Source organism: Neophocaena asiaeorientalis, unplaced genomic scaffold, assembly GCF_003031525.2.
Source record: "Neophocaena asiaeorientalis asiaeorientalis breed wild unplaced genomic scaffold, Neophocaena_asiaeorientalis_V1.1 scaffold46, whole genome shotgun sequence".
NCBI classification, from domain to species: domain Eukaryota; kingdom Metazoa; phylum Chordata; class Mammalia; order Artiodactyla; family Phocoenidae; genus Neophocaena; species Neophocaena asiaeorientalis.
In genome coordinates, this window is record NW_020175393.1 from 2,643,203 (window position 1) to 2,663,411 (window position 20,209).

At 42.3% G+C, this 20,209-nt stretch overlaps 1 protein-coding gene across 8 annotated transcripts in view; it reads left to right on the forward strand.

Annotated features, from left to right (window-relative positions):
- The first annotated feature begins 75 nt into the window (after positions 1-75).
- ANKS1A (ankyrin repeat and sterile alpha motif domain containing 1A) overlaps positions 76-20,209 on the forward strand; it is a 186,088-nt gene continuing 165,954 nt past the window's right edge. For all 8 annotated transcript variants that reach the window (XM_024766225.1, XM_024766226.1, XM_024766227.1 and 5 more), the window contains exon 1: positions 76-339. In XM_024766225.1, coding sequence (XP_024621993.1) covers positions 143-339 — 197 coding nt within the window. In that variant the 5' untranslated portion in view covers positions 76-142. The remainder of the gene's footprint in view (positions 340-20,209) is intronic.

The window sequence follows — 20,209 nt, forward strand, 5'->3', positions numbered from 1 at the left end:
CACCTGGGGGAAAAGGCGGGGGGAGGGGGGTGGTGTCCCGGCCGGTTTGGGGGGCGCGTTGCCCGGAGACCGAAAGTTTGCGAGCCAGAACAGGCTTGGCGGCGGCCCCGGAAAGGGGGTCCAGGGGGCGGCGGCCCTGGGGATGGGGAAGGAGCAGGAGCTGCTGGAGGCGGCCCGCACCGGACACCTCCCGGCCGTGGAGAAGCTGCTGTCCGGGAAGCGGCTCTCCTCAGGCTTCGGGGGCGGCGGCAGCGGGGGCTCAGGGGGAGGCGGCGGCGGCGGCGGCGGCGGCGGTGGTGGTCTCGGCTCCTCGAGCCATCCCCTCTCCAGCCTGCTCAGGTGGGTAACGCTACGGGGCTGGGCAGCTGCCTGGAGACCCCCCTTCCTTTCCCGTCTCCTGGGTCCCCAGAGAGATCGGGGCTCCGGAGGCCCTGGTGGGGTGGGTTTGCGGGGTGCCCTGGGGCGAGGGCAGGCGGCCCAAGGGGCGAGGGTCGCCGGTGCGGGTCCGCGCGGCGTCAGGCTCTCCTCGTCTCGCCTAACCCGGCAGCGAAGAATGGTGGGAGTGCCCAGGTGGCAGCCTCCGCCGCATGGCACAGCCGGGTTTCACCCTCGCCCGCTGTTGGGTGCCAGCTGTTGTATCTCACAAGCCACTTTAGAGCAGAAAATAGGTATATTTTAAATCTCCCTCATCTCCTGCAGAAACTCCCACGCCTTGCAGAATCTCGCGGTTCCCTTGGAGGAAATTCTCTTGATTCCCTTCTTTTGGGAACTTGGAACCTTCCACCAGGCTCTGCAGGACGTGGCTTTTGTTGTTTATATTAAAATTGCCTCTGGCTTTATCACGCTCAAAGTGTTCTTCTTTGAGCCCCTCTTGTGCTTGAAGCTTCCATTCTGGTTCCTTATAGTGAATCTCATTGGATTAGTCTGTTAAGTGGCATATGCAGGGTTCATCAGGGGGTTTATTCATCAAAAAATAAAGCTTTAGAAAGACTTGTTTAGGAAGCTGAGGGGTGCTTTAAACTTTTCCAAGGTCTGTTGTTAAAATAAACACTTGAATCTGGAGCTGTAGGGATTGAGAGAAAAAGGTCGTTTTTATGTGGCTTGGAGGGGGGATTGTAGGTGCTTTGTCAGTGTGAGTAAAATGTGTTGTTTCAGCAGCACTTTCATAGCCGGTTTTCTTTTCCTTCCTTGTTCTTTTGAGGTTTTTAAGAAGTGGAAGTTCATTTAGAAATGGCTTCATTCGCTTTTGTTCCCCATTAGTTTATGTAACTTCAATTTGAGTGAGCTTGGACCAAAAAAGCCCAAGGCTCTAATAAATTGTTAGGTGTTAAGCACTGAGTGCAAACCCAGGTCTATACAGGAAGATATTAAAAAGCAGTCTAAGAGAACTCTCCCAGGGGGTTCTTTTGGGGAGGCAAAAACCAGTACCATTTGCGGCAATTTCCAGCCCCTAGAACAATGCTGTCACATAGTTAGTACTCAGGATTTGTTGAATAAATAAAAGTATCAATTAGGAAATGATACATTTCTACGTAAACTGATGGTGGTACTCACTGTTAGTAGTTCAGAGAAATGAGACATCACTGTGGGATGAGATGGAGATCAGGGCTTCCAGGAGGAGGGGGACTTCAGCTGAATTTGCAGGATGTGAGGATTTGGGTAGGTGAAGTACTATGAGAGCGTTCCAAGTGGGCACACCATGATCGGGGCACTGAGGTGGGAAAGGAGACTTATTTGGTGCCAGTGGGTCACTAGAAGAACTTTCTGTCTGGAGCCTTAAGAGGTTGGGTGTGATAAAAAGAAATAATAATAATGGATGGCTATACTTCCATCTTTCAGAGTGACTTAGTCTTTATGTTTATATTCCCAGTTCCTATATCAGTGCCTGACACAGGTGTTCAATAAATGTACTTCGAATGCATAAATTGGGTTTTGAATCTTACCTGGATTACTTTGATATTCCTGCACTTCTGATGTCTGAGAGATGAGAGAAAGACCATACGGGTTTGGAGGTGCCTGTCTCTAATGAGCTGAATGCTACAGCATTTGTCTGTTTGCCAGAGATACCTTACCCGCCCCCGCGCCCCCTTAACTACCTTGTAGTTAAGCAAGACTAGAAAATCTTTGTTGATTTTCTTTTTTTTTTTTACTTTGGGCCTCATGTTAATATGTCCAGTCTCTGTCATAAAGGATGGATGTTGTCTCCACTCCCTTGTGTAAGAGAGCTGACTCCTTCTGACTTGCTCCTGTATCTGTTGTCGAGATGGTATACGGCCTCAGAGCTGCCCCGGTCTCTCATCCCTGTGACTCCTAGGGGCAGGGAGGATCTGCAGGCACTAGTTACACTAGGTATGTCATTAATTAGAGGTGACTCTGATTAAACCTAGTGAAAGATTTCTGAGAAAATGAAACCATGCATTTAGATAATCCCTAGGTCAGCATATCCTCCCTTTTTAGGTTTGGAAATAGTAGAGGGTAGGTCTCCTGTGCTCACACACCCCACCTCAAGGACCCTGGGTTATTTAATGAGAGCTGTGGAATCGTAGCTTCAGATTTGGCCCCTGCATTAGCTGCCATATCCTACCCCACTAGTATTGTCAATTGCAGCCTACATTTGTCCAGCTGTTTGGAGTGACCAAGTCAAGCAGGCAGGAATAGGAGCTTACAGCTGCAGTGGATATAAATGTTCTGGATCACAAGTATGTTTGTCTACTCATATGTTTATGACCCAACCCACCCCCCACCCCCATTCTACAAAGGCTTTGTGCTTATTCTTAAGCTACAAAATGCCTCCTGTCTCACCCACCCCTTTTCTCTTATACTGCTTGGGCTTAGGTCTTAACCTCTTAAAGCCCTCCCTGATGACCCTAATACACACAGATCTCTCAGGCTTCTACTTTGGAACCCATTATCTGTAGTGAACAGTAGCACATCAACTCATACTTTGCTTGCCTAGATTTCACAGTTTATTGCTTTACATATAGTAACCCTCACCAATTGAGAACATACCTGCTGAGGATCAGAAAGTCAGCAAAGAAGACTTCTACTAGGAAAAAAAGTGGTTATGAACTTCATGTCCTTCTGACCTTCACTTATTTACTGTATACTTATTCAGAAGCAGTATAGTATCCACTTGTTCTGGAGTCAGACTGCCTGGATTCACATTTCGCTGCTACCACTGACAAGCTGCTTGACTTTCTGTGAATTACTCAACCACTCTGAGCCTCAATTTCTACATATGTGAAATGGGGGGAATATTATCTGTTTTATAGGTATTGTCTTACATAATGTGTGGAAGAAGCTCACCACAGTTTCTGGCACATTGTAAGCGCTCACTGTTAGGCTTCCCCAGTTCCGTTGAGCACGTACAGTTTTGCCATGCTGTAGCTGCCACGTGCAAAGTGCCATGCCAGACATGTCTTAAGTGCTGTTCTTTTACTCTTGGGTATCTGTTTTCCAAGCCACGGCAGATTAGAAATAGTAAATAAGGGAGAGGCCCTGCTCAGGCAGGCACACTAATGCCATTCACCCACCAAATGTTTACCCATCCTCTGCTTTGTGCTAGGCCAATTGTTAGATGCACTGCAAAATTTATCTCAGGCCTGGCACATAGTAGGTAGTCTGTCAAAATTAGTCCTCTCCCAATACAAGGTCTGTTCCCTTGTAGTGTTTATAGTAGTATGATATGTCTGTATGACAGATTGGCAAAATAAGAGAAAAAGCAATAAAAGGCTAGCATAATTTTTCCCACCGCCAGTAATTTGAGACTATTAACATAGATGAATATAGCCCTACACACCTTGTTAGGCCCCAAACATCACTGCACTATAGCTTAGTGCTGTAGTATCTGTTTATTGTGACTCTTAGCCAATCAAATAAAGATTAAACTACGTTCAGTATAGCTTGTTAATGAAAGTACAAAAAATTATAGTTTTCTGTCTAAAATGATTCAAATATAATATTTGTTATTTCAAAGGACAAGCAGTAGATTATCTAGAAAGCATAATTATCTAAAATGCCTAATCCTACAGAGGTTCTGAATAGCATGGATTTTACTTTATATAATACTGTCTCATTTTCTAATTGTTGAATGGTTGCCTTTATTCTGTAGCTTGAGACAGGCTCTGTATTAAACTTTTTTTTTTTTTTTAAACACAGTATTTTTCAGCCCTGGGCACATAGTAGGGCACTCACATTTTCATGTGATGGAGAGTTTAATATGTTTATGGCTATAGTGAAACTACTGATTTTCAGGAAAGCAACTTCTGTTTGAGAATACAGTAAGATTTGGATTAAAAGTGTTCTAACAACTAAGGGAAGAAAGTTCTGAGGAAAGGAAAAGTTAAAAGAAAACAATTCATTAGCTTAAAACTATGAAGTGGATTATGAGCTAAATACTGATATGTGTCAATGTGAATGATGTAAAGTGAAATGCACTCCTGAGGTTCAGAAGCACAGAAAAACAGACCAAAGGTTGTAATTGAGGAATAGATTGTGTCATAGTCTAGGGAAGTTCTATACCTGATTTCTTTTTTTTTTTTTTTTTTTTTGCGGTACGCGGGCCTCTCACTGTTGTGGCCTCTCCCGTTGCGGAGCCCAGGCTCCGGACGCGCAGGCTCAGCGGCCATGGCTCATGGGCCCAGCTGCTCCACGGCATGTGGGATCCTCCCGGACCGGGGCACGAATCCGTGTCCCCTGCATCGGCAGGCGGACTCCCAACCACTGCACCACCAGGGAAGCCCTATATACCTGATTTCTTAAGCATGAGAAGAGTGAATAAGAAAAGAAGCCAAGGAGGCTTGCTGGAGAAATCTGAAAATTTATAGACAGTAGCAATAAATTTGACTATAAACTAGATTTTTACTCTACTGTGGGTGGTGGGGAGATTATCCAAAGACAGTCATGAATTTCCCAAAGATATGAAAAGGTTCTGAAATAAGGAATGAAGAATGGAAAGTTGTTTTTTAAAAAAAAATAATTTATTTATGGCTGTGTTGGGTCTTCGTTTCTGTGCGAGGGCTTTCTCTAGTTGTGGCAAGCGGGGGCCACTCTTAATCGCGGTGCATGGGCCTCTCATTATTGCGGCCTCTCTTGTTGCGGAGCACAGGCTCCAGACGCGCAGGTTCAGTAATTGTGGCTCACGGGCCCAGTTGCTCCGCGGCATGTGGGATCTTCTCAGACCAGGGCTCGAACCCGTGTCCCCTGCATTGGCAGGCAGATTCTCAACCACTGCGCCACCAGGGAAGCCCGAAGAATGGAAAGTTTTGAAAATTGGATCCCATTTGAGGGACAATAACGGGTTCTCTCCAAATTCAGAAGATATGACAAAGTTATTCATTGTTTTAAAGAAGGAGGATTCCTGGGCTTCCCTGGTGGCGCAGTGCTTGAGAGTCCGCCTGCCGATGCAGGGGACACGGGTTCGTGCCCCAGTCCAGGAAGATTCCACATGCCGCGGAGCCGCTAGGCCCGTGAGCCATGGCCGCTGAGCCTGTGCTCCACAACGGGAGAGGCCACAACAGTGAGAGGCCCGTGTACCGCAAAAAAAAAAAAAAAAAGAGGATTCCTGATGTTTATTTAAGGAATTCATACTTTAAAAAAAAAGAGTGATTACCCTAACCATTCTATTGAAATGGCCCCCAAGAATGGATGTGTAGCTTGGAAATTATAGTGACACGACAGCTTTTTCTCATGCTGACCCTTTTACTTTTGCCCTCCTACTGGGCTAGATTTCTTTTGAATGTGCCTATTTTGAGCAAGATGATTTTAACATCCTGAGGAGTGTAACACTGACCATGTAAGGACGTGGAATGGGAGGCCTTAGAAGCAGGAACTCATGGATTTGTGTGATCTAAGTTCCTGCTCTTCTAAGAGAATGCAAAAGCAAAACAACAACAAAAAAACACAACTATTTACTAGGATAGCAGTTTTCTGGATCTTCCACTAAACCTTCTTAATTCATTAAAAATGGTATTTAAAGAACTTCTTAAAATACTTCTTTAAGTATAATTTTATTGGGATGGCAACCCTTTTCCTTTCATTTGGAATTGCTGTACATTTTTGCTTTCTCAAAAGCAGAATGTGGTCCCCCTGTTAAAAAATCAAAACAAAACAAAACAAAAAAGGTGGCATGCCTGGGAATGACTGCAGCATGGTTACTTTATATCTAAACGTCTAGAGCATGGCTAATGTTAAACTGGGTAAGGCATCTACTGGTAGTAAAAGATAATTTAACGTAAGTTTGTTAAGTCAGCGATCTCCCTTAATTCTCTGATTGAAGTTCAGTTTTGAAAAAAAATTTTAAAAAGAGAATCTATTTTATATATATATTTGTTTAGTTATATTTTGGCAGCACCGGGTCTTAGTTGCGGCATGCAGGATCTTCGTTGTGGCATGAGGGATCTTTTTTAGTTGCAGCATTGCAAACTCTTAGTTGCGGCATGCATGTAGGATCTAGTTCCCTGACCAGGGATTGAACCTGGGCCCCCTGCATTGGGAGCACGGAGTCTTACCCACTGGACCACCAGGGAAGTCCCTGAAGTTCAGTTTTGAGTGTCTTAGTTACAAAAATTAGAGACAGGAAACAGTGAAACAATCCTGTGAAGAATTTGGTTTGTATCTAGTCAGCTTCAACCTGTTCAGTTGTCCCGGGAGGTTCTGGTCCCAGTGAAAGTTGCATCTTTGGCCAGAAAAATCCCTTTGAAGGTTCTTCCCCCTACCCCTCACCCTCCTTGGTTTGTTCACCTCAAACAGCTATGAATTTTGTTTTGCAAAAGGAAGTCGAGGCTATTTCTGCCCTAGTCTTCAGTAGGGAAAGTAAATTACTGGGTTTTATAGCCCAGAGACACCAAGGAAGCCCCAAAAGTAGAGAGTGGAGAGTTTGTTCTTGGAAATGTCAGGCTCTCCTGTGGGCAGGAACTGGGTCTCTTCTGGAGAGCCCTCAGAAAATGTTACCCACACCGATTTCCAAAAGATTACTGGGAGATTTTTTGTGGTATAGAAAATTATATTGTTACATTCATAGAACATTTTCAAATAACTTTGGTGTGGTTAGAGTTAATGGTAGTAATACTAGAAATTTTATCGTATGGCTTCATATTTATCCTTTCTCAGTAATTTGTAGATCAAGTTTGTTTAGTTTACAAATCAAAAAAGAGTTTTTAAAACGTCAGTTGTCTCTGCTTTAATTGTGATGTGCTTACCACTATTAAAAACAGTGGAGATGATCCAAGAAGCAGAACAGCCCTCTGGCTTACTTAACTGGTGAGAGTTTAGCATGGCTGCTAAGGGTCAGGCTCTGATCCATCTCTGCCTTGTGACTTAGGCAAGTTATGTAACCTCTCTGAGCATCTGTGTCTTCATATATATAATGGGCCTAGGATAGTACCTACCTCCTGAGGCAGCATCCCATGAGTTAAGATGTGTAAGACACATAATGCCTGGCACATGCCAAGGGCTTGGTGAACCTGGGCTACTACAGTTATATGATGGGAGCCCAGTGCTCGCCACCTTTGATGAATCTGGAATGATAATCCTGTTTGTTAAGGACATGTGTTTTTTGTTTTTAATGTTCCCATTTAAAAATTTATAGTAATTGATAGCAGAGGCTCCCAACATTTTCAAATATGAGTCCCATTTTTAAAAGCCTAAAAATGGTAACGGTGGCAAAGTTACAAACTGATAAGGGTTCACAATCTGTTGTCTGAAATCTTGGGGTTTAGAATCCAGAATTTTGGGGGTGCTGGAGGGTGATACTGAGCTCCTACTGGGATCTGGGGCAGCACTCTGAAACATTACATTTTGGAGTGAAACCTGTTAATATTCACACTAAATGGGATAAATATGAAGCAGCTCCATATCAGTTTTGCACCTAACCAAGTCTGCCGCTAACTTTCGAAAATTTATTTTCATAACTTTTTGGATTCCTGAATTGTAGACAAGGGATTATGGACTTCTGCCTTTATTATAGAAGAATTGCTAGACACATAAAAGCACAAAGAAAATAAAATCATCTATAGTTCTACCACCTAAAGAAATTAACTGTTGCTTTTTTTTTTTTTTTTTCGGGACGCGGGCCTCTCACTGTTGTGGTCGAGAATTCTCCCGTTGCAGAGCACAGGCTCCGGATGCGCAGGCCCAGCGGCCATGGCTCACGGGCCCAGCCGCTCTGCGGCATGTGGGATCCTCCTGGACCGGGGCACGAACCCGTGTCCCCTGCACCGGCAGGCAGACTCTCAACCACTGCGCCACCAGGGAAGCCCCAACTGTTGCAATTTTGGTGTATATACTTTGGTCTTTTTTCTATGCAAACTTTTTCTTCAAAACAGACAATGTTCTGTATGTACTTTGTCTCAAATTTCTCCTTGCTATATTGTGAACATTTTCCCCATCATTTTCTTTTGCCCTCAACCTCATTTTAAATGGGTAAGTGGTATTCCATAGTGTGTATGAACTGTAATTTATTTAACCCCTTCCCTACCATTAGACATGAGTTTGATTTTAGTTTTCTGCTGTTGGAACAACACTGTGATGTACATCCTTGTAGATGAGTTTGTGCGTGCTCGTGCTTATGACATTTTATATACTCAGTAGGATAGTAGATGTAATTTGAGTATTTAACCATTGCAAAAATCACATATGTGCAGTTGAATTTGAGGACTCACAATAATTCTAAGGCCCCTTACATCTCCTGGGTCCTTCTGATTGGAAAGTAATGTACTGATCTGTGGCTGCTAAATGCTACTTATATTTAGAAAGGTACCTTTGTGCAGGCACAGGATTTTTATTAGTCAGGTTGGGGCCTCTTGGGTCCTTCTTCAGAGGCAAAATGTTTAGAAGAGGGCCATTAATAATACAAATGCGTAGAGCAATATGCTTCGAGCAGAATGAGACAGAATCCATTTTGTTTTTGCCTTTTGTTGTTCTAGCTTTTATTGTGGGAAATTTCAAACATATAGCAGTCGAGAGAATAAAATAATGAATCCTCACATACCTTAAGTAACCATAAAACAATTATCAGCTTATGGCAAATTTTGTTTCTTTTTATCATCATCCCCCCCCAACTCAGTTATTTTGAAGAAAACCTATATATCATTTAAGTGTGTATCTCTAAAAGATAAGGACTCGTTAAAAAATATTAAAAATACCACTATCACACCTGAAAATGGCAGTTCCTTAAAACCATCAAGTGTTTAGTCAGTCAGGGTTCAAATTTTCCATATGGCCTAAAATATTGTATTATTTATTTTAAAATTTATTTTGGCCACTTGGCTTGTGGGATCTTAGTTCCCTGACCAGGGATTGAACCCAGGCCCTCAGAGAGTGTGGAGTCCTAACCACTGGACCACCAGGGAATTCCCCAAAATATTTTATTTTATATTTTATAGTTGGTTTGTTCAAATCTGTGTTCAAACAAGGTTCATACCTTGCATTTGGTTGGTATGTCTCATAAGTCTCTTTAAATCTGTGGCTTTCATCTCTGTCATTTTTTCATTCCAGTTTATTTGTTGAAGAAAAAAAGGTCATTTGCCCCATTTCCCAGAGTCTGGGTTTCGCTGATTGCATCTCTGAAGTATCATTCAACATGTTCATCTGTCCCCTGTATTTCCTGTGGGCTGGAAATCAGATCTAGGCTTGGTCTGATTCAGGTTCAGATTTTCTGGCAGGATTTCTTTCTAGGGGATGTTGTATACGTCCTTCTGTTTAGTCTTCTTTTTTGTGATGTCGGCAGCCATTGACGATCACGGTCTAAAGCCTTGATTTAGAGTTTGCAAAATGGTGATTTTTCATTTCTATTTTACCTTCTTCATTTATTAACTGGAATACTTTTTGGAGAGAAACTTTATAGACAAACCTCATGTTATTAACTACTTGGTTACCCTGAGGTAGAGTTTGTGTAGGAAAGATGGATTAAATGCTTGATTCTTTTCCCTTATTTACCAGTTTTCAGATCAAGTTGGTTTCCTAGTAGTCTTCAGACGTGTCCAATGAGTTTCTTGTGAATAATCATTGTGAACTCGTACTTTTAAGCTTATTTGTGCTTCAGTAATAACCTTTCTAAAATGTGCTCTGAGACATTTAGACTTTGACAGTTTTACTTTACTATGTAGAGCAGTTGAACTGGTTTGTAATGAAGTGGTGTTGTTTGTATTTGTGTATTTTAATTGAGTGCTATTTCTACTCAGAGTCCTCCAGTTTGTGCTGGTTCTTCTGGTCACTTGCAAATCAAGGATTCTAATCTTCCAGAGTCTGGATTAGTTCAGATGGCTTTTAATTTTTTAAGTTTCCTGCTGGCCATACATGGCCCTATAGGTAACAAAGCCTTAAAAAGATACTCTAGAGACTTTAGAGACCAAATTTCTTTAGATTTTAATTATGGAAAACCCACTAAAAATGGTATTTTCCCACCAGGTTTATGGGGTGGCTCTAGATAAGAATCTAGGTGTGTCAAGGTGAGTTGTGACTTATTCAGTCTCATATGTTACTCTGAATATGTTTCATGGTGTCACACTTTTTACATAAACATTGAAGAGTCAGTTGAATTGTCTTTCGTTAAGTATACTAAGCATAGGTCTGTCTCATTATTGACTCCTGAGCTATTGCATTCAGAGCTCCCACTCACAGGTCCGATTTTGAGTTCCTGTTCTGCCATCTGTATATTTTCTTTTCTTGGTTTGGAGCTCAACTATATATGAAAGTATTTCTTTTGTTTTATTTTATCCATTGGTTTTATGTGTTTGGAGTGGGGGTGGGAGGACTGGGTCAGGGTCCTTCTGCTTTGGCTCAGATTCCCCCCCTTGACCAGCCAGATGTACAAATGCTACACCTGTAGTGTCAATATAAAATTGATAAAAGCAGCACATGGAGCCACTTATTTGTTTATTTTTGACAGTTGTTGGGACAGTAAGGGTTCTACTTCAGAGGGATCTTGGCCTCTATTAGGCAATGACAGCATCCAGCTCCATCTTACTCACTCCACAGCACTGTCATGTTGGGCTCTCAGATTCTTTAAAGAGCATTGTCATGAGTTAAGATGAAAAATGAAAACAAAAACAAGAGAAGAAATATGTTTGACTTTACTGAGAAAGGAAAATGTATCTTAAAACACTTGAGCTTCACAGTGCCAAGGAGTTCACACTGTCGAGTTGGATGGTGTGTAATTCTTGCAAGACCGAGGCTGTGCCTCTGCCTCCACGTGATGGGGTCTGTCCTCTGTCAGGGTTGCACGCTGGCTTATCCCTACCAGTGAGGACTTGATGTGACTGGAAAAGCAGCTCCAAATGTATGTCCCACTAATAATAGTACTAGTAGTCAGCATTTATTGACCATTCACTGATACTGGATTAGTAGCCTTAATTTGGAGGGCATTATTAAGTGCTTGTCCTTACTAAGATTAAGAAAGTAAATTTTTTTATTATTGTCCCTCCTTTTATTGAATTTGTGACTTTCACCTTTGCTTGTGTATAGTCAGATCTCCTAATTACAATTCTTTTCAGTCATAGCGAAAGCTTAAAATCTCAGGGATTTTAATTTTCTTAATTAAAAAAAATTGGAAACTCTCTCTTCTTACCTGTGAAAAAGTAGAGATAGTGGTTCTATTACTTGAGGTATCAGATACTTAGAGAACACAAGCTAGTGTATTTGGAGGTGGTGCTTTATTTAACCTTAGGAGGACCCTTCTTAAAGGGAGTTTCTGCCTGTACCCCAGCCCTTTTTGTCTGAGTGAACCGACCTGTTGACTTTGTTTTCCTTTCACCTGAATAAGCCTTCATTGTGATTTTCTTTTCAGTTTTCTTTAAACACAATCCATTTCTCAAGTTATTTTTCCTTTTGAATTATAATTGAGACCTACTTCTAAGAAGTCCAGTGGCCAGAAGAGCTTTCAGAACAGATCATTTCAAAAGGGCTGTTTACCTGGAAAATTCTTTCTGGGGCTTGTTTTTCGATCTTTAGCTCTTTGCTGGGCCTGGAGAGGAGCCTCATAACTGTTGGTGTCATGTTCCCTCCTCCTCCTATGATCCAGCTTGATTCTGGATCCTGGTTCGGTTCACCTGCCTGATTCTTGCTTCTTCAGGTTGCCCCACAGCCCTGATAAAACTTCCACAAAAGCCCAGCTCAGATTGCAGTATTTGAGGTAGTTCACTCACAAGTTAGTTCACAGCAGCTCAGAGCTGTCGCTACAGACTCTATGGTAGGTTGGGATGTACATGTTGGGGAAGAGTTTTACTTCTTGAGCACTTAATACTTTCCTCTGTCTGTACCCAGAACTTTACATCTATATTTTCTCAGTCTATCTTCACAGCATACCTGCTAGCTAATTGTTATTATCCACATTTTACAGATGAAGAAGCAAAGGTTCAGGGAGAGGTTAAAGTGACCAGCTCAGGGCCACATGGAGGATGGCAGAGCCAGGAGTCTGACTCCCCAAACTTCTGCTCGTAAAGCATTGCGTTTGATCACTTGGAGAACTGTGTCTTTGGAAGAAATTCAAACCACCCCTTACTATATGCTTAGGTAAAATTTTACCCCCCAAATTAGGGATTTATTTATTTTAATTTAATAGTTGCTTTGATAACACTTTGTGCCATCCATAGTTCTTAAGCACTTTACAAATATTAGCTCATTTCATCCTCATAACAACACTTTGGAGAGGGCACAAGTGGTATTGCCATCTTACTGATGAGGAAACCAAAGCCTGGAGCCATCAAATAACTTGCCCACTGTAGTAAGCTGGGAAGTGCTGAGGCTTGCTTCCAAGCCCAGGCAGACTAGCTCCGGAGTCCTTAGTCTTAGCTTTTATGCAACTGGGGATTGTTCCTTTTATTAAGAGTGTAATACAAAAGCCCTTTGGAACACTTTGACTACATAAAGTGAGAGGCTTATTTTTTAAATCATTGGCAATTTCCTTGGAATATAAGAAAGTTAGATGAGGGGAATGTCTTTAAACTTATGCCAAATAATATATTAGTTTAGAGGATATAGGGAAAGCCGTGCAGCTCACGAAGAGGAAAAAGCCTCCCTTATTCTCAAACTTCCTCAAACTTTTCTTCTAGAAAATCCTCACCTTCCTCTCAAGCAGGTTAATGCTTTCATGAATTTCGCCTCTGAGAAAATTCAGTACCCTCCCCTCCCCCACCAGATTTTAAAGTGATAAAGATTTGTTGTGGACACATGCCTGTGGGATGTACCACAGAGGCCAAAGGGTGTGCAAGGGAAGTAAATCTAAACAATTGGCAAGAAACTAGAGGCCTGTGTATTTGAAATTATTTCTAGCTATTGCTACCCATTCTGCTTTTTTACAATTCCTTCCCCTTCCCCTGCCTCATTAGTGGTTTATGACCAGATTTTACATTCCCAAACAATAGTTTGTCCATAAAATGACTTTCAGAGAGTATTGTCTGGCTGGTTCAAATGATTGTTGATAGTAGTTTGAAGCCTGGGATTATGGGACAGGAAATGTTACTTCCATAATCCTTGGTGCTTTAATCTTCACAATCCTGTGATATTGGTATTAGTGACCATTTTACTGATGAGAAAGGTTAAAGTGACTTGCCCAAGACCGGGATTTTCCATTTGCGAGGCCTGTAGAGTCTATTTTATGTGGAGATCATGGCTGCCAAGATGTCTGAGTCCCCAGGTTGTAGAAGTAGAAGGAAAAGATAGTATTCTAGCTGAGTGGTACTGAAAACACCTATGGGTCCTATATGCTTAGCAGTAATAGAATACTCTATTACTTTTTATCTGTTACAAATGAAAATACCTCAGATGTTGAAATTGGCAGAGATTCCAGATTCATTACTTTTTAATTTGTTGCTATCTCCATTATTATATGTTTAAGAACTCGGCTGGAGAATAGTCTTCTTGTTAGTCACTCTTAACCAGCAGCCTTTTTGCTGTCTTTAGCAGACCCAGAGCAGACTTTCAGAAAGGTTTTTAAGTAAATGATCGAGGGTTTAGTGTTTCACTTTAAAGTTTAACAGTTTTTTCTTTCTTGGAGAGTGTATACAAAATCAGGATCCAGTACTTAAGTTTTTTCAACCAACTTAAGTTTTTTCAGACAGAGCTGTCTTTTTAAAAATGTCTTTTCTTTAACCATCATGATCTGTTAGACTCTTTGTCTTTAGTTAACATCATTTCTGTTTCCCTCACTTTTTAATATTTACTCTTCAGTCAGCTATATATCTGAAAAAATGTGATTATATAATAATGTAATAACCAACATTATTGCCGTGTGTGTGTGTGTGTGTGAACACTTCCTATTGCTCAAGGTATTGTCTGATTTCCTTCTGTTGATGAAATAATGAAGTCACTGGCTGACTTCATGTGATGAATCTGGCTGGCATCAGGGTTCCTCATTACCAGGTACTGGGACTTGCAAGATTTTGACACCTGTAGCCTTAACCGTCTGCTTTTTAACATTGTTTTGATTGTGTTTCACATTCGTTTTAATGTGTTTAATTTGTTTCTCATTGCCCACTTAGTATTCATACTTATACTAGTCACTTAGGATTGGTCTTTTGGTTCGTGTAGCCATCTGGGATTGAGTGGAACAAAATCTAAATCTTGTCTTTCCTTCCTTCACTAATTTTGATGTTAGCTTTTTATTTGATCTGTAGATACCCAGACAAAATCTTTAAGTCTTAAGTTCTTCTTGTCTGTAGAGTTGGTCTAGGACTGTCTGGAACCCTGGGGTCTGGAAAGCACATAGGTCTCTTAGTTTTACCCTTTAGTCAGCCTCTCCGTGCTTGAACTCTGAAGGGAAGAGGATGAGGGTTAGACAGAAAAATCAGTCTACAGGGAACATGGTCTCCAGGAAGCTTCCTCCTTCAGGGTGCACGCTGCCTCTGGGGAAGGGCATGGGAGAGCAGGCCCCCAGGGGCCTTCTGCCTAGAATTACCTCAGCCATTCTCTAGTTGTATGATCTTGGCAATATATATATATATATTTTTTGTGGTACGTGGGCCTCTCACTATTGTGGCCTCTCCCGTTGTGGAGCACAGGCTCCGGACACGCAGGCTCAGTGGCCATGGCTCACGGGCCCAGCCACTCTGTGGCATGTGGGATCTTCCCAGACCGGGGCACGAACCCGTGTCCCCTGCATCGGCAGGCGGATTCTCAACCACTAGGCCACCAGGGAAGCCCCTTGGCAATATTTTTTACTTCTCCTGCACCTCAGTTTCCCATCCATAAAAAAAAAAGGGGGGCACGTTTGTAGCGTTTCCTGACAGAGGTCCCAAGGAAGGTGCATCAGCACGTCTTAAAGCAGCTGCAGAGACAGACTGGAGAAAGGACCTACTGCTTACTGTACTCTTACTGTGTGCCAGGAACCATGTGGCTTTTTCTACACCTTGTCCCGCAGGGTGGCTCAGGAGAGGAAGAAGCCTGTCGCCTCAACTATGTGAGTCTACAAACGGGCCATTGCTCTTTCTGCCCTTGAAGCTTTCATAAACAACTACTTTCCTGTATGTCAAGCATACTGCTGTAGGAGATACTTAGGAATACAAAATTGGTCAGTTCCCTTAAGAGATTGACTTGATTAGAGTGATGATAAAATGGCCCCATGATCTCCTCAGAGAAATCGTTGATTCTAGTACTGGGGCAGGGAAAATAAAAAAAGACGAATATGTCAAAAGAACACAGAAGCCAACCTGAAAGAGCTCTCAATTGCCAAAGTTGGAACAATCTGAACAGCAAAATAAAAAGCAATAGTAATGGATTATAAGCCAAAGAATAAAATAAACATCTGTGAGTTAATGATATAAATGATTGAATAAGTAAGTAAATGGGAGAGAAGAGATAGCTCTTCTTTTCAGAAGAATTCCAGTTAATAAATGTAGAAGGAATGAGAGGAATAGAAAATCGCCATTAGCACACCACAGTAATAATTGCTGCAGGCAAGATCTACCAATGAAGGCTAAAATTAGTTTGTGACAGTTTAAGGAGAAACAGAATATTAGCATGGCCTTAAAGCATCGTCCAAAAGTATTTATTAATTACTGTGGTGGTTTCAAACCATGTCCACATATTCTTTGAAACTCTCCTCTCCTGGGGATGGAGTTTAATTCCCCTTCTCCTGAATGTGGGCTGGTCTTAGAGACTGGCTTCCAAATAATAGAGTATGGAAAGGGAAAACAGTAACTTTACAGTGGAAGAACTTGGCAGACACCACCTTAACCAAGAGGTCAAGGTTAACATTTTTAGTCATGTTGATGTCACTTACCCCCTGATAGGATGTGATGAGAAGGGCACTTCACCTCTTATGTTCTTCCCCCAAAATCCATAATTATGGGAAAACAGACAAACTCAAACTGAAGAGCATTCAACAGGATATCTGACTAGTATTCTTTAAAAGTGACAGGGCTGTGAAAGACAAGGAAAGCCTGAGGAACCATTAAAGAATGGAGACTAAGGAATTATGCCTACAAATGTAAAGTGGACCAGAAAAAGGGCATGAGTGTAAAAACATTATAAATCAACTATACTTCCAAAAAAAAAAATTAAAATAAACAAAACTGGAGAAATCTGAATAAAGTCTGTAGTTTAGTTAATAGTATTGTACCAGTGTTACTTTCTTAAGTTTGGATCAATGTGCCGTGGTTATGTAAGATGATAACATAAGGGGAAGCTGGGAAGGTACACAAGAGCTCTGTACTATCTTTTCAGCTCTTCTGTAAACCTAAAATTATGTCAGAATAAAAAGTAAACACACAAACGCCATGTCAGGTAGTGGCTCTGAAGTCAAGTTCTCTGGGTTCAGATCTTGCCTTTGCCACCTACCAATTGAGAGAAAATAGACAACTTTCTTAATTTCTTGGCCTCAGTTTCCTCATCTCTAATAGTAGTATCTCCCATATATTAAGACTGAGTGAAGATTAAATGAAGTTATGCATGTAAATACTTAGAACAGTGGCTGGAACATAGTAATGGCAGCTGCCAATATTAATATTTATAAAGAGGAAGTCCAACCACCTTTTACGTACTTGACTGTTTAGCTGTGGATGTAGATAGTTGGTGCTAAAGGAGGTTGGAAGAAGAGAAGATGGTAATGGACTAGGGTGGTCTGGAGACCCCTCTACACCACTCCGTATACCCCTAGGCTGCTGGCTTGATTGTGTTTAGACTTTAGGCCTGAGAGAGTGTGAGAGAATGTGAGATTGAGAGTAAGATGACACTTCAAAAAATTGTTTTAGTCCCAACAGGATTGTAGCTATACTTTGAGTGTTTGTTGATTGAGAAACTATGTTATAACAGAGTGACTCTAAAGTTAGTAACACTCTGAAATTAATGTGTTTTATTAAATATGGTAGCTTCTCTGTACCTTTGGGACATTGTGATATGTACGTGCATGTGAGACATTTATCCTGCCTGCTTCCAATGCCTGGTGTACAAATGCATTTGCTGGCCCTTTATAATAACACTGTAGCCCTGGGGCTAAGAATCACTGCTGTGGGTGACCAGGGGCTTTCAGCGTGCAAACATGCTTTGACTTCAGGCCTCATCTTTGAGGCTGTCTTCCATCATAGGGAGAGTGTACTTCCTTTATTAGTTAAAAAAAGTTATTGAAGTATAATTTACATACAGTGAATGCACGGATAGTAAGTGTACAGAGCAATGTGTTTTACCTAGTATACATCTGTGTACTCATCACCAAGATCAAGACATAGAACATCTCCGGTACTCCAAAAGGCTCTCATGTCACCTCCCAGCCAAAAATGCCCCTCCTTGCAGTAACTACCATTCTGGCCTTTATCACCATAGGTTTTTGCCTGGGAATGTGTTTCCTTTTCTCCACCATACACCCAGGCTCATAGGGTACAGTGGGGTGGGAGCAGGGATGGGTCTATATGTGCCGAATACTATACTTGACACATTCCCAGACTTAAATAAATTCTCCCATAAAACCACAGACCTGGGCTTGCCTGGTGGCGCAGTGGTTGAGAGTCCGCCTGCCGATGCAGGGGACACGGGTTCGTGCCCCGGTCTGGGAAGATCCCACATGCTGCGGAGCGGCTGGGCCCGTGAGCCATGGCTGCTGAGCCTGCGCGTCCGGAACTTGTGCTCCGCAACGGGAGAGGCCACAACAGTGAGAGGCCCGCGTACCCCCCCAAAAAAAACAAAAAACAAAAAAACTCCCACAGACCTGGGCTTATGTTACTTATCTGAATTCGGTTTCATATCTCACTGACTGCAGAGTCCATGTTTTTTCCATTGTACCATGCTCTGTGCCTTCAGCTGACATTTACCATAATAATTATCATCGTCATTAATGAGAAGTCACCTTAGTAGTTCCCCTGCCACCCCCACCCCCGCAAGTAGCTTACATGTGTAACTCTCTAGTACGGGAAGTTGTGCTGATTTGGAACCAAAGGACGATGGCTCTTCATTTAATGAGTCCCAGGCCTTGTGTGAGCCTGTGGAATTAGAGAGAAAGAAAGGCTCGGTCCCAGCCTTCTAATCTTCTAACGAGGGAGACAGATAGGAGGTGATGAGTGCTATGAAGCAGGGATGCTGGAGGATCATGGAGGAACCAAGGGACAGGGTGAGGGTGAGGGGGGCACTCTAAGTGTGTGAGGGGAGTGCTCCTCCTTGAAGAAGTGACGTCTGAGTGGCACATTAGAGATAATAGGAGCTGCGCAGGCAAAGGAGAAAGTGAGGGCTCATCCAAGCTGGAGAGAGAATGCACAGCATGTGCAAAGGATGGAGAAAACTGCAGGCGATTGTCTGGTGTGAGGGCAGAGGAGGGGTGCTGGGACTGGGGAGAGATGGGCTTGGAGTAGCAGGCAGAGGCGAGACCGTCAGGCCCACGTTGAGGACTTGGATTTTACACCGAAGGTAATGATGGATTTGCAATCTCGAAAGGTCACCTCAGATTTTGGGGAAGTGGATCAGAGGGGTCAAAATTGATTAGGCGTGTAAAGCTATTAGGACTAGTAACAATGGGCATGGAGAGGATGCTGGACTGGAAAGATATTCAGAAGGTGCAAGGAACAGGACTTGGCAGTTGATTTACAAAGCAAGAGGTTGAAATCTCTTATGACTAAATAGGATTTTACAATGTAAAATAAGAAAGTGGAATTTTTAGGACTGGATTTTCGTAAGTCATAACTGAAACGAAATACTTTTTTCCCTCTTCAGCAGAAGGGAAGTGTTTGCTTTAGAATAGCCCCATTACTTATTTCTGTGTGCATAGGCATTTGGAGATGAAGGCCTAGAGTTGTATGATAATTTTTTTTAAATCGGGCAGATAAATCAGTCTTTTGGTTTGTTTTAATCGTCCTTTGTTTGTTGCGGTGAAAGCTAAAGCTCCAAATGGGTGTTCCCACAGAGAAGACCCGTGGACGCTTGCACCTGGGGGTGACTAGTGATACGGAAAGCAGGAAAAGGCTTCTTACTCCTTTCAGGATAGTTGTTTATTTACTGATATGTGTACAGAAAGCCAAACCGGCACTTCTTGCAGGGTGGTGTATAGATTTGATTCTAAGGTTTTTATAAAGTTTAATGCTAACCCTGTCTTTGCTTTGGCCTGTGATATGCTGGAATAAGCTTCTTCGATGTGCACAGGATAGCAGTGAGGGGGATCCTTAACCCACAGGGCTGTTATCTAGGGCCTAGCACTTCCTCACAAACAGTCCTGGTCCTTAGCTATGAGAATACGTCCTTGTGAAGCTCAAGGACCATGTACATAGGACTGGAAATTTCTAGAAAAGGCAAAACAAGCTGCTTGGGCTTTGTGATTGGCAGTGTCTGGAGTCCTAACCCTGAATGGTCATTAAGAAACCCAAACCACACCCTTTCTGCTGAGAGGAAGCTTTTCTCTCCAGTCAGCCAAAATTCATTTATCTGCCAGCCCCAGCTCCAAATTTCCTGTTACTATAAATCTCTGACAGATTAGAATGAAGGATGGTGGTATGTGGGATGGAGAATCCTCATTCAAATGAGTAGAAGAGAAATGGCAGTTTGGCTACAGAGTCATATATAATAAAATGCAAGATGTATTTCTTGCCCCTGGAATCTCTATGCAGTGTTCTGAGTCACCACGGAATCTCTGCTGTTCCAGTTTTCAGGTGGTGCCCAGGGACTGTTTATGCTTTTACAGCAATGCAAGTTCTTGTTCACCCAGCGATGTTCAATTCAGCTTTTAAGTTGTGAGTAAAAAAAGCGTGCTGGCTGAGCGACAATTTATGAAAGCCGCCAGCTGTTACCTCAGTTCAGT